Source organism: Geotrypetes seraphini, chromosome 4, assembly GCF_902459505.1.
Source record: "Geotrypetes seraphini chromosome 4, aGeoSer1.1, whole genome shotgun sequence".
Classification (NCBI taxonomy): domain Eukaryota; kingdom Metazoa; phylum Chordata; class Amphibia; order Gymnophiona; family Dermophiidae; genus Geotrypetes; species Geotrypetes seraphini.
In genome coordinates this window covers 108313946-108328006 of record NC_047087.1, presented here as the reverse complement: position 1 = coordinate 108328006, position 14061 = coordinate 108313946, and the positions used below count along the sequence as shown (strand labels likewise).

The 14061-nt window shown below is 43.6% G+C and overlaps 1 protein-coding gene across 1 annotated transcript in view; it reads right to left on the bottom strand.

The window, feature by feature from the left end:
- MAEL (maelstrom spermatogenic transposon silencer) overlaps window positions 1-14061 on the bottom strand; it is a 112109-nt gene that overhangs the window by 62458 nt on the left and 35590 nt on the right. The window contains exons 4-6 of the mRNA XM_033943345.1: window positions 6117-6272; window positions 1532-1573; window positions 726-853 (exon numbers count right to left, since the gene is read on the bottom strand). Of these exons, the coding sequence (XP_033799236.1) occupies window positions 726-853; window positions 1532-1573; window positions 6117-6272 (326 nt within the window). The remainder of the gene's footprint in view (window positions 1-725; window positions 854-1531; window positions 1574-6116; window positions 6273-14061) is intronic.

Here is a 14061-nt window from a genome sequence, read left to right as displayed (position 1 = left end):
TACACTTTGTCCTAATCCCTTAGCCACTCATTTACCAACAAACTGAAGGCCCCTTTTACAAAGCTACAGTAGCCAATTCCCGCATGGCAAATGCGACACGGCCTAATCAATTCCTATGGGCTGCTAAGCATTTGCCGCTTTAGGACTCGCTACACAGCTTTATAAAAGGGGCCCTGAATCTAAATAAAGAAAATTGACCTGGACTATTACTGCTGCTCTGCTACATGGTCATGGGGGCATGATTCTTATGACCAGTCACACAATGCCATGATAAATGTTCACCCCTCACCCCCCATGCTTACACAGTTTCTAGAAGATAACCACATCTACTAGATAGATCAAACTACCTTTGGATAGTCCCCCTCACCACTTTATTTAACACCAAACTCCCTAGGGCAAGAGATTTTATTTCTCTTTTGTTCTTTTACTATTCTTCTTTTGCTTTCCTATTTTTTATGGCATTCTTTTCATTTCTTGTTTTTATATTTTGTACACCATGCTGTTGGCAAATCAAAATGCAGTTAAAACTTTTAATAAAAACATAAAACATTAAATATATCGTTCCATATCTGCAGAAATCCTTTATGCCTTTTTCAGTTAAGAGGCCACATCACAAAATGAAGTATCAATTGGGCAGACTGAATTGACCTAATTTATCTTTTCTGTCCTTGCTATGACTAACTTAAATATCTTTGAAGAAAACACACAGATCCTCCTTTAAATACCTTGCAATAGACGGAAGCCTTGCTCCCTGGATTCGAACAGACAAAAGTACACAGCTCACGAAACAGATTATGGTATCTGTTGGTTGATAATTCAAACCCAGAGAGTGGGATCTGGTGTGTGGCATTGCCTGGTTGAACATGGAAAGAGGTTTATAAAAAAAAGTTACAGCCAAAAGTTCAGGGAAAAAAAAAATTACTTCTAGTTAGTTAATTTGACAAGCAGTTGGGGGAAAATAGGAAGAATACCCATGTTCCCCTGAAGCAGTATAGTTCAAATACAGTGAAAAGAGGAGGCAGAGGGGACATGATCGAAACATTCAAAATACTGTAGGGAATAGACTTAGCAGATAAAGACAGATTGTTCACCCTCTCCAAGGTAGGGAGAACAAGAGGGCACTCTCTAAAGTTGAAAGGGGATAGATTACGTACAAACGTAAGGAAGTTCTTCTTCACCCAGAGAATGGTAGAAAACTGGAATGCTCTTCTGGAATCTGTTATAGGGGAAAACACCCTCCAGGGATTCAAGACAAAGTTGGACAAGTTCCTGCTAAACTGGAACTTACGCAGGTGAGGCTGGACTCATTTAGAGCATTGGTCTTTGACCTGGGGGGCGCTGCGTGAGCGGACTGCTGGGCACAATGGACCACTGGTCTGACCCAGCAGCGGCAATTCTTATGTTCTTATGTTAAGAGCATAGTTATCTATAGGGTGAAAGTCCTCACCTTACCATCAAACCCGCAGATTCCCAACATAATGTGGAAAACAAAAATCTGTCCTTCCCCCCACTAACAAAGATCAATACTTACTTGAGGCTTGACAATGGAAACGAAAGCCACGTGGTATCTCCCCTGAGGGGAAAAAAATATATGAAAAGAAATTAAAAATGTAGTTAACAATTTAGCAGCTGACAGTACCCACTGACTTCTGGTCAGAGCTTTAGAGCGCTGTGCCCTAATGGTCTTTCCTTCACAAACATTAAAAAACAAACTGCCAGAAAAAATATTTTAATTTTAATATTGAATGCTTAAGAAAATGAAAAGCTATTAATGCAATAAATTAAACTTTGTATGCACCAACTCTTTCACATTCTACAGATCGTTTAGTTGGTTTTTTTTATATATAAAGCTTTACAGCCCCAAGACAGAAGGATGGATCAGATTTTTAAATGTGTATTTAGGGACTACAGAATGAGGCATTAAGACCAGGCATAATTTAAATATTAATGACTTAAGAGGAATACTGTTCAAATTGTGCCAGATTTTCCTTGAAGCTCTGAGAAAGTTAATTGGTCTGAAAGGAAAAAAGTTGTTCTTTCCTGCTAATTCTCTTTCCTCGAGTTCCAACCAGAATTAGTGGGACATCCATAAGCCAGAGGATGGAGACACATAAAAAGCCGAGATGTGCACCATAAAGATTGTGTACAGAAGAACACCCCAGTATTCCTATAACAAAAGCTACTATAAATATCCCTGAAGGGAATTCAGGATTTGTAATGAAGTGGAAGTGAAAGAGATAAGCAGTCCTTCAGAATCCAAAATGACAGATTTTCTGCTAGGTTTCCAGTTAGTCCTGAAAAACAGGGTGGGTTTCTGAACTGTTTGTAGAAACTGAAAGGAAAAAAAATTGGAGGGACTAAAGGAAGGCAAATTAACAGGTGAGATCTAGACTTGTCATACCCTCCCACAGCAGATGGAGACTGAACTGATTTCTGAGTGAACCCAACACAGTCTTGTGCAGTTCCCAGATAGTCAGTATTTCCCAAACAAAGCAGAGAACTTGGACCTTCTTAAAAAAAAAAAAAAAATCCCTTTTTCCACTTTTTTATGTCACTATTTCCTAAATCCATTTCTCTCTCCTCTCTCCTCCAGCTCCTCAAGAACAGAGGGCAACAGACTAAGAAAACAACCAGCAGCTTTGCAGTGCTGTCTGCATTAAACACCAAAGACTCATCCATTTAACAAGCAAAAACAATACTCAAGGTAGGCTCTGGATAAATATGGAGGGATGGAAGGCAAGCAAGTTAGCAGGTACTATATGATGTACTCTTCCATAGCATCCCTCCAGACTAATGGACAGTACCAGAACAGTATTCTCATAAGTGGGATCACACACGCCCAGCAGGCAAACAAACAAAATCATTGCATCCTGCCTAGCTTGACCATCCAACTGCTAGTGCTTCACAAAGACTAACAAACTGGTACCTTGAAGATCTCCTGTGGAGGAATGACCAATGACTTGTCAAAGTCACCACAGGATGACCCTTGAGGATGTTCATTAAGTCAATAGTTTCCTTTATTCATTTAGGGATCATAGCCTTAGAAGTCACCCGACCAAGAATGAATAAAGCAGTCTAGTGAAACTCTTCTGTGCAATTCATACTCCAGTAAAACCCTCACACTGATGCAGGAACCACTCCTCAGGATTGCCAAGACCCCTCCCCCAAACAATGGTAATAACTCCTATGTTGACTGAAGGGGGGCGGGGACAGGCACCAGATGAAGGACTACCTTCTCTGAAAAACACTAGGTAAAGCTCATGGATCGACAATGCCTGTATCTCTGAAATCCTTCTGATTTAAGAAATAGCAACTAGAAATAGCCTTCATGGTAAGATCTTTCAATGTACTGACCCTCAACAGCTCAAAAGAAAACCCCTACCAAAATTATCATGATGAGATTCAAGTCTCAAGAATGGAACAACAGAGTCTTATTAGCGTAACCCTGAGAAAAGTGCACCACATCCAGATTAAGTGCTTCTCAACCAGGGCTGCTATCTGCACCTTAAGGGACATCCAGGTGACACCTCAGTGAAAATAGTCCTACAAAATGCCAAGATCTCTGCCATCAAGGATTTTAAGAGAGAACTATGAAACCGACACTATCCTTCAAAAATATGGACACCAACATAGGCCAAAGATGCAATTCGTTTTTATAAATGCAACATGGTGGAAAATCACCCAAGCTGTATAACCTCTCTTCCTCAGCCTAGCCCTTTTAAGAGCTAGCTGTAAGACAAATGTGATGGGCCCAACAGCTGAAACAGATCTTGAATCTCCTGGAGCCTCTTATTGCAAACTGGATCATGTAACTATACCAAGGCCTCATCCACCTGTCTGGGGCCACCAGCATCACAAGAACCCTGTGATTATTGATCCTCTGAATGACGTACGATTGGTTGGTCAGCAAGGGTTGTACGAGAGCATCAACTCCCTCCAATCTCTTTATTCTTTACTGACCAAAATTGAGAAACCTTGACATAAGAACATAAGAAACATAAGAAATGGCTTCGCCGGATCAGACCTTAGGTCCATCTAGTCCGGCAACCCGCACTCGCGGAGGCCAAGCCATGTGTTCCCTGCTGAGAAACCTTGTTTACTCGTATCCCTCAATGTGATTTGCGAGAAGGTGTGCATCTAACTTGCCCTTGAATCCTGGAATAGTGGTTTCCATCACGACCTCCTCCGAGAGAGCGTTCCAAGCATCCATCACTCGTTGTGTGAAACAGAATTTCCTGATATTTGTCCTGGGCCTGGTGCCCCTCAGTTTCAGTCCATGACCTCTTGTCTGAGTCACATTTGACAATGTGAATAACGATGTTTCTTGCTCTATTTTGTCGAATCCTTTTAGTATTTTAAAAGTCTCTATCATGTCCCCTCGCAGTCTTCTCTTCTCGAGGGTGAACAATCCCAGTTTTCCGAGGTGTTCTTTGTAGCTCAAATTCTCGATACCTTTTACTAGCTTCGTGGCTCGCCTTTGCACCCTCTCCAGCAGGGTTATATCCTTCTTTAGGTAGGGAGACCAGTGTTTGCCACAGTATTCCAAGTGTGGTCTGACCATTGCTCTGTAAAGCGGCATTATGATGTCCGCCGATCTACTCGTGATTCCCTTCTTTATCATGCCCAACATCCTGTTTGCTTTCTTTGCTGCCGCTGCGCATTGAGCCGACGGCTTCAGGGTCCTGTCTATCAGTACCCCCAGGTCCCTTTCTTGTTCGCTCTTGCCCAATGTTATACCTAACATTTTATATTCATGTTCCTTGTTTTTCTTACCTAGGTGCATCACTTTGCATTTTTTTATGTTAAACTTCATCTGCCACTTTTCTGCCCATTTCTCTAGCTGGTTCAAATCTCTCTGAAGTTCTTCTCTGTCCTTTTGTGACCCAACTACCTGACATAGTTTTGGGTCATCTGCAAACTTGATTAAATTACTTGTTGTTTCATCTTCTAGGTCATTTATGAAGATATTGAACAAGATGGGCCCCCGATACCCTCAAATCCCCGATAGGCAGATCCCACTTGCTTACTGTAGACTGTTGATCCTCCCAACTCGCTCTTCTCACCAGAGGTCAGTCCACAGATTCCTCGATTCAGCTCCCAACACACCAAACCAGATGTCCATCCATGGCAGTCGGCCTTGGTTACTCCAAACAGAAGTCTATCCTGGATAGTCAGCTTCCTCTACTGGCAGCAAAATCTCCACCAAATGTATCACTCCTTCAGTTGGAAAGAAAATCAGTCTGCAGAACCCTAAGGCTCACCAGCTGTGGAGTCCCAGTTTGAGTCCATCTGTACAGTCAATGTTGAGTCCTTTATTATTTTATCAATGGTTGTCTGGGTCCATCAAAAGGTCCTGTAGTCCACCAAAATCCCCTCCCCCGTTCCCTTTTGAGCCTAGGAGGGCCCTTTTCTCTCTTCTGGAGTCTTATCATCAAGTCCTATCCACAGTTCTCTAGTTATACAAAATCACTTGCACACATTGTCTTCAGCTCATTGGTTGGGTTATCAGTCCCTCACTCTCAATGTTCATGGAATTCTCTAAGAAAGGGACCTGAAGGTTAAGTCCACCCCTGCCACCTCCCATGTAGCCTTCCCTGAGCAGCTACAACCTCCCACATCAGGGTCCCCATTACCCACCCTAACTATACAAGGGGGTTATGCAGCTATCCTCAGAACCAAGCTGTCATCCTGTATTGCCTATTCCTGGGAAATCTTTCCTAAGAGTACCTGTCTCCCTGTGAGGGGATGTATAGCCCTATCTTGTGCCCCTTTTGTTTTGGGACCCTTAGTCCCACCTGACAATATCACCCCCTCTATAGTAAAAATATTAGGAATGCAAATCTCATACATGTTCATTAGGGGTATCCTGGAAACCTGTTAAAATAGTGTCCCTTGCGGACCAAGACTAAGGGCCTACAAATATTTTTAGCATCAAACTACTTTGATATAAGCTATACAGACATTTTAAAACAAATGCTTTTTTAAACCAAAAATGCCATTTTTGAATTGCCTATTTTACTTGTTTCACCCCTCTGGAGGGTTGTCAAAACCCCATCAGAAAAAAAAAAAAAAGGAATAGCACCCTCAGCCTTCCTACCCATAAAAAAGGAACACACCAGGATCTATGAAATGGTGGAAGCTGGCCATCACACCATCCTGTAGGGAGTATTTGATGCAGCCGATCTCACATGGAAGGAAGCGCTGCTCACAGTGAGGGGGCAATTCTCCATGACTGAAGATGTTCAGAAAATAGAAGGTTTCTTCTGCTATAGCTGTAAACAAAAGCCCATGGGAAGATTAGATTCTTACCTCAATAATCTTCTTTCCAGTAAAAAGGAACAGAAGTCTTGACCAGTGGTTTATTCTCCTTTACCTGCAAGTTTTTACAGAAGGAATCTTCCACAGATTTTCAGCTCTGCCTCCTTGTCTCATCTCTTTAGTTTGTACCAAAGAGGTTGATCACCCCTAAAAGATAAGAAATAACAAGGAGGGCAAGAGGAACTCCCTGATCAAGTCAAATCTTTTCTACTCTGAAAAAAACAAAAAACAAAACAATTACCTAAACTCCATGAAACTGAATACCTACCTACCTGAGTGCAACCAGCACTAACATTTATACAGCTGTTATAGGCTCTCCCACAGACTCTGCCTTAGTGAGCTATTGCATCACCTATTATACTTGCTTGACAACCAAACAAACTCATCTTGATGCTCTTATGGCTGATCCAAAGCAAGCATTTGAAGAGACACATATATGCCTGAAACAGGAAGCAGGCCAAATTGACATCTGACAGGGTGGGTGTCAAAGACTTCAGCTTCTTTATTCTAGAATAAGAAGATTGAGGTAAGAACCTAATCTTCCCTTCTAGTAAAAAAGGAACAAGAGAGTCTTGACCAGTATGATGTATCAAACCTGTCCCCTAAGTCTAGGGGGGGGGGGCAGATGCATCTACTGCTAGCATGGAGGAACCAAAAGTGGTGTTCATTTGCACCATCACGTTCATTCTGTAAAACTTGTAAAAATATGGAGAGAGGACCATGTTGCTGCTCTACAAACTTCTCTGGGCGGAACTGCCCAGGATTCAGCCCATGAAGAAGCCACACTTCTGGTGGAATGTGCCTTCAAAGAGATTGTTTGCCACAGGCAATGTACGCAGCCAAAATAGCGATGTGAATCCAACTGGCAAGCGAAGCCTTAGGAGATGGCTTTCCCAGTTAGACAGGACCAGTGAGCACAAAATGATGATCCAAAAGATGAAAATAAATTGTCACCTCAAGTTAACAGAGAACTCTCCTCACATCTAGAACCTCCAAAACCTTGTCCTTTTTCTTTACCCCTGTAGCCTGGAATGCAGGCAGTCAGACTTCCTGATTGACATGGAACGCTAACACTCCTTTTGGAAGAAAAGAAGGCACTGTGCGCAAAGACACATCAGCTTCTATAAATCTGAGGGATGGCTCTTTATACAACAGAATTTGAAGCTCTGAAACCCTTTCTTGCCGAGGCTATAGCTACCAGGAAGATGGTCTTGATGGTCAGATCAAAGACATCTTTTGTAAGGGACCCTACTGAAGGCTCGTAACACAATATTAAGATTCCAGGTTGCAAAACAAAGAAAAACCCAACGGGTCTGCAGTAAAAGGTGAACACCAAAAACAAAAAGAAAAACTGCAGAGCGGAATGTAAGCCTTACTGAATAAGCCAGAGTACAATTCTGGGGTTCAAAAAGGGACTGGATGACTTCCTGGAAGTGAAGGGAATAACGGGGTACAGATAGAGGTTTACCTCACAGGACACTGAGCAATTAGGGTATGGACTTTTTAGGTTAGATAGGGAACATTTTCAGGTCATGGAACTGGAGGGCCGCCGTGGGAGCGGACTGCCGGGCGCGATGGACCCCTGGTCTGACCCGGCAAAGGCAATGCTTATGTTTTTAATGTACAAGGTGCAGGAATCTTTATTAAAAAAAAAAAAGTCTACACAAAATTGTAATCCTTAAAAAATGGCTCTCATATACATGGGGTTCTATTGAGAAATAAAGGGGAAATTTGTAAGATGGGGTGGCTCCGAACCAGACGCCACCAGTGGCGAGTGAGATGTATGAAGAGAAAAGACTGCCCAACAATGTCAGCATAAATGAAATGTGTAAAAGGAATGAACCTGGGCCAGCAATATTCCAGGTTGGAAATGGTTGTTGAACGGGATGTTGCAACAGCAACGCTCCCTTCAGAAACCCAGACACGCCAAGATGGGAAGCCAAAGACCCTTTCTCAATTCGAGCCCAAAGCATGAGAGGCTTGCTACATGTACCTTGAGGGGACCAACCACAAGGCCCTTTTGAGACCATCCTGAAGAATGATAGGACTGCAGAAATCGGAGCCCTAAAAGGCTCTACTTTTTCTCTTCCGCACACCAGCGCTGAAAAATTTTCCAAGCCTTAGCATAGGCTGCAGTCATAGCTGGCTTCTTAATTTGTAGGAGAGTAGCCATAACTTCCTCTGCATTATCTTTCTTTTTTAAAGCTGTGTGCTCAAAAGCCATGTTGTAAGCCCAAGTGTTATGGATTCTCCAGGACAATTGAACCCTGTGATAGCAGTACTAGGTAAAAAGGCAATCTGAGGCATTTGTCCTGCTATAGCTGAACCAGATACATGTACCATAAGAATAGCCTTACTGAATCAGACCAATAGTCCATCTAGCCCAGTAGCCTGTTCTCACGGTGGCCATTCCAGGTCACTAGTACCTGGCAAAACCCCCAAAAAGTAGCAGCATTCCATGCTATCGATCCAGGGCAAGCATTGACTTATCCCACCATGAGTGACATGGTCAATCTGGTGCCACAAGAATCACCACCCCTTGGTGTATTGCTATTCTTCGAATAACTCTGCCTATCATTGACCATGGGGGAACTACGGACAACAGTTCATTTGTTGTCCACAGTTGAACCAGGGCATCTATGTTGGTGCTTCCCAGCTCTACTTCAGCACTGTGGTTCTACCAGTACTAATAAAAGCGCCTGGAATTACAAAAAATTAGACTGCCCAGAACCTCTAGAGCAGTGGTTCTCAACCCTGTCCTAGGGGACCCCCAGCCAGTTGGGTTTTCAAGATATCCCTAATGAATATGCATGAGAAAAATTTGCATACTTGTCACTTCCATTATATGCAAATCTTTCTCATGCATATTCATTAGGGATATCTTGAAAACCCGACTGGCTGGGGGGTCCCCTTGGACAGGGTTGAGAACCACTGCTATAGGAGGTTTATGGTCTGCTGTCCTGCAAAGATTTTGGCTGGCGATCTGCCACGCTAGCCAAAAATCATCCAGAACCTTTCCAAACATCTGTCCAGTGAAAAGGAGTCTGCTGAGAGAAGACTTGGAGGTGGAATCTCCCAACCATTGCCACAAAAAAAGGATGCTGAAGCTGCTTTGATCCCTAAGGCTAAAGCTTAGAACTGGCTCTTTAGGATCACATCCACTCTGCGATGTGACACTCCTGTGCCATAGGATACAGCCTAGACATTGTTTTGGCTACCTTTAAAGAGCTCTCAGGAGCATTCCAATGCTCTGTAACTAAAACACTCATATCAAGATGCCAGTGAAAAGACATGGGCTGTGCTCTCACTCTGCTCAGGATAGAACACCGAGTGAAAGGGGTTGGCTGGGAGTCAGTAATAAGTTCTAAAAGTGCCAGATGGTTTACTTGGGATCCTCCCCTTGGTCGAGGGCCACCACTGATTCCTACATACTTGCTCCTGTTTGTGAGCTTTTATCTCCCAGCAGAGAAGACTTCCTGTGACAGCAAGGCATACAGACTGATCTCTCGCCCTCCGAGTCCCTGTCAGGAAGGTCCACAGGATCCTGGTCAGCTGCTGTTACCACTGCTAGTCACTCTGATGCGCCCTGGGAGCCCATGCTCCCTTGTACAAACCCTGATTCACTGCCAGACTTCATGAGGATCCCAGCTAACCACATCAAATTACATTCAAGAGAAAAGTCTCAGACATCAGAAAAGTCTTAGACATCATTGAGACCCCTTTAGGCAATTCCACCTTTCATCTCTTGGGCTCCTTGGCTTCCATGCTCTTAAGCTTATGCACTCCACTGTTCCAGGGCTACAGGAGGGATTTTCTCATGGTAGACAGATCCTCCCCCCAAGGTTCATCATTCCTAGAGACAAAAAGGGAGGCTAAGCCTGATGCTCCTAAATCCCCTTTACATGCTGTGTGGCACCTAGCATAAGGGCACTCTTCCAACATCCATCTAGCACAAAACTGGAATAATTTAGGGGTAAAAGCCTGAGGACTCAGAACTCCATCTCTTGCCAGTTTTGAGGAAAACCAAGGAGATTTGAAGGATCTGGAAAAGTTTGGAGAAAAAAATAACAGGAAATCCAAGATGGCCACCACTGCAGCATTCTGGCACAAGAAAAATAACAAAACGGCTCAAAAACGCCTTAACCAAATATAAAAAAAAAAAAAAAACCCCTCAAAATATGATTTTAGAGGTGTGGGGACTCTAGAGGATGTGGCAGAAACCTTAAAAAAAAAAAAAAAGTTTCCAAACCCCGCCCCAATTTTGCCCATAGGTTGTAATAGCCCTATTTACTGTGACATGCTCTGAAGGTTCTGCAGCTTGCTTCAACATTAGGTAGCTGCTGGATCTGGGAGAAGTAAAAATTATGTTCTTACCTGTTAATTTTCTTTCCCTTAGACGCAGCAGATGAAGCCAGAGACCAATGGAATAGCACACATCTACCAGCAGGTGGAGATAGAGAAACTGATTAACAGGTGGTCCTATTGGCTGGCACTCCTCCTGTATCTCCAGTATAGCTCCTTGCCCAAGCAACCATAACCATCAATAGGCATAGCAGGTAAAAAACTTCTTTCCCATAACAAATCTCAAAAGGCAATAATACAGAATACAACCCTCAATAATAACAAACTTCGAAAGATGGAAAGAAAAAACCGACAGACAATATCCAGAAAGGGTGGGGCTCTGGATTCATCTGCTGCGTCTAAGGGAAAGAAAATTAACAGGTAAGAACATAATTTTTCCTTCCCTAGCAACAGCAGCAGATGAATCCAGAGACCAATGGGATGTAGCAAAGCAATCCTCAATCTGGGTGAGAAGCAAATACCGCCTCCGTAACAACCAAAGCACTAAACGCATCTACCGCATGCGCCCCCACATTCAACCAGTAATGCTGAGAGAAAGCACTCTTGGAAGACCAAGTAGCTGCGAGACAAAACGCCTCCAAGGAAAAAACCTCTGGACCGAGTCCAAGAAGTAGCCATTGCTCTGGCGGAATGGTCATGAAGTTCTTTCGCCAACCGTTTCCCTGCCATCAAGCAAGCGTAAAGAATGTCCTACTGGACCCATCGAGCGATGAAGGCTTTGGATGCTGCCATACATTTGGGGCGTCTCGTGAAGAATACAAAAAGGTGATCTAAACAATTAAGTCATTAGAAACCTAGCTCGCTGAGAACGCTACACACTTTCAAAAAAATGCAGTGAATAAAAGCATGTCTCCCCATTTCTCCTCCCAGGATGAAGGAAAAGTGAGAGTGACATAAAAGAAAGGATGCCACCTCCTTAGAAAGAAATTGTGGACCATCCGAACTGACACCCCAGATTTTGTAAATCAGAAATAGGAATCCCCGCCAAACCAGGCCTGCAACTCAGAAAACTGCCGAGCTGAAGCCATGGCCACAAGAAACCCTGTGTTCAATGGCACAGCCCTTTAGAGTATCAAAAGACAAGGATGAACTGAAGCCTTCGGTAAACTGCAAAGAAGTACCTTAAGACTGTACTCCGGACCGGGCTTTCTAAGAGGTATACGAATATACCATACTCCGTTTAGGAACTGAACTACATGAAGCTAAGAAGGAAGTGAAGAGCAATATACCTAGCCCTTGTAACAAGCTAAGAATGGCACTTGAAGCTGAAGGGAATTGAACGCTAAGCCCTCGGCAATACAAAAAAGAACTCTGTAAGGGTGCAAATGTGGAGAAGTACCCAAGAAAGGAAAAACCTCCAAAAGGAAGCAGAAGCCACCGGTGAAGACGTCTGCATCGCTTGGACAAGAGAAGAAACAACCTGCTTCGCATAATCCTTACATGTCAGCCATGACTTTTCAAAAGCTAGGTTGCAATACCAAAGTAGTACGAATATCCATGTTGATCGGACCCTAGGTGAGCAAATCCTGAGATACCAGGAAATTCAACAGTCCGGCTGTCAAAAGACTCAACAGAACCGCACAGCAAGGATGGCGCAGCCAATCCATAGATTTTACAAATACTGTGCCCTGAAAGCAAGCTTGAGAAGGCAAATCCAAGCCATCATCGGGCAGGGGAAAACACCGAAAAAAAAAAGAAAAAACCCAAGGCGAGAAAGAAGCCACGCTGCTACTCCCTCCGACTCCCACTCCCTGTGCCCGCCGAAGAAGCTAGGAAGCTTAGAATTTTGAGACGAGGCCGTGAGGTCTAGATCCAGGAGATCTCACTTCCATAAAAAGAGCTGGAACGCCTGAGCCAAAATTCTCAATATCCAGGATGTAGAAGATTTCACTATTACTAACAGTTACACTTTCTAGAGCATACACGGCGCTGTACACTGTAATATACAATAAATGGACCATGCTTAGATTTTGCAGAGAGAAAGTCTATCCAAACTCTTTTCCTGACCCATAAAATGATCTGCCAACAGAAGAGGAAGATGAGGGTCCACCCATTGAAGTAGAACCACAACTTTACCTGCCAACTGAGTACATCACCTACTGCCCAGGCTGTAGAGAAATACCCCCATCATAATACTGACTGAAAAGACCTTCAGCTTCATTCTGGAAGAATGGTCTGAAGCTCCAGAAACGGTAGCCCGACCATGCTCCAGAGTAGAAGAATGAACAAATACTGAGTCGCCTCTTAAGACCAGACTCCTGGAGCTGAGGATGGAAGGCACCAAGCCTCCCAACCCGGGATGTTTGGTGACTATGAGCTAGTCCAGCAAGACCGAGGCATGCCTTTAAAAAGAGAAATCTCGCTGAGCCACCAAATCAAACAGAGCGATGCATGAGGAGCCTGCCAAATAATTGGAGCCCTGAGATACCAGAAACCACCGGAACAAAAGCGACTGCTGTAGCGTTATAATGGGAAAGCAAGCCGAAGTTCCCAGTGGAGTCAGCAACATGAATCCTAGAACCTGTACAGAATCCCATACTGTTGGTCATGGTGACCGAAGAAGAATGCAAACCTGAGACTGTGACTCATCGCCCTAGTCTCTGGGAAGAAACACATTTCTCTCCAATATGAATAAAAACATCTCCCCAATATACCTATAAATAGTACAGGAAAAAAAGAGCGCTGTGAAAATTTGAAGATTCATGTCCAAAGAACTGAGGAAAAGAAACCACCCTTTTCGTGTCAGTCAAATGGCCCGACTGGAAAACGTCCAAATCAAGCAGTCAGTCAAGAAGAAATAAGGTGAATCGCCTGGTAGCGCAAAACAGTACCACTGCCCACATTTGCTAAAATGTTTGTGAAGCCTTGGGTAGGCGAAATGGCAAGTGCCAAAACCAAAAGCGCTGCTCCAAGAGAGGCAAGCAAACCTAGTGCCGATTCGGAGTCCATAGTGAAAATGTAAATATTCTCCCAGTTTTTCTGCAGAAATGTGTAACCCTGAGAAACTAATTCAGCAGAATGGGATCCAGCCTGCCCAATGCCCCCGTCTTGGGCACCATGCAGTAAGTGGAACAATGTCCCTTAGTTCCCGAAGAACTAAAAGAACTGCCCTGAGGACCAGTAACACTTAAAAGGGAAACACAAAACATAGAGACTCCAAGAACAAACTGGAAACCTGAGGAGGATGCAAAGTTGCAAGCATCCTGAAAAATGTTCACAGCCCCCTGACCTGACATTATAGCGTCTTCTCCCTCATGAGAAAGCCTGAAGAGTCATTGGAAGAAGTCAAGATCCCCTCAGAATGAAGTGCAGAAGGTCAGGGAACAGAAGGAATAGAACTGTAGGATCTGTAAGAAGAAAGAAATTCTCCTAGGAAAAATC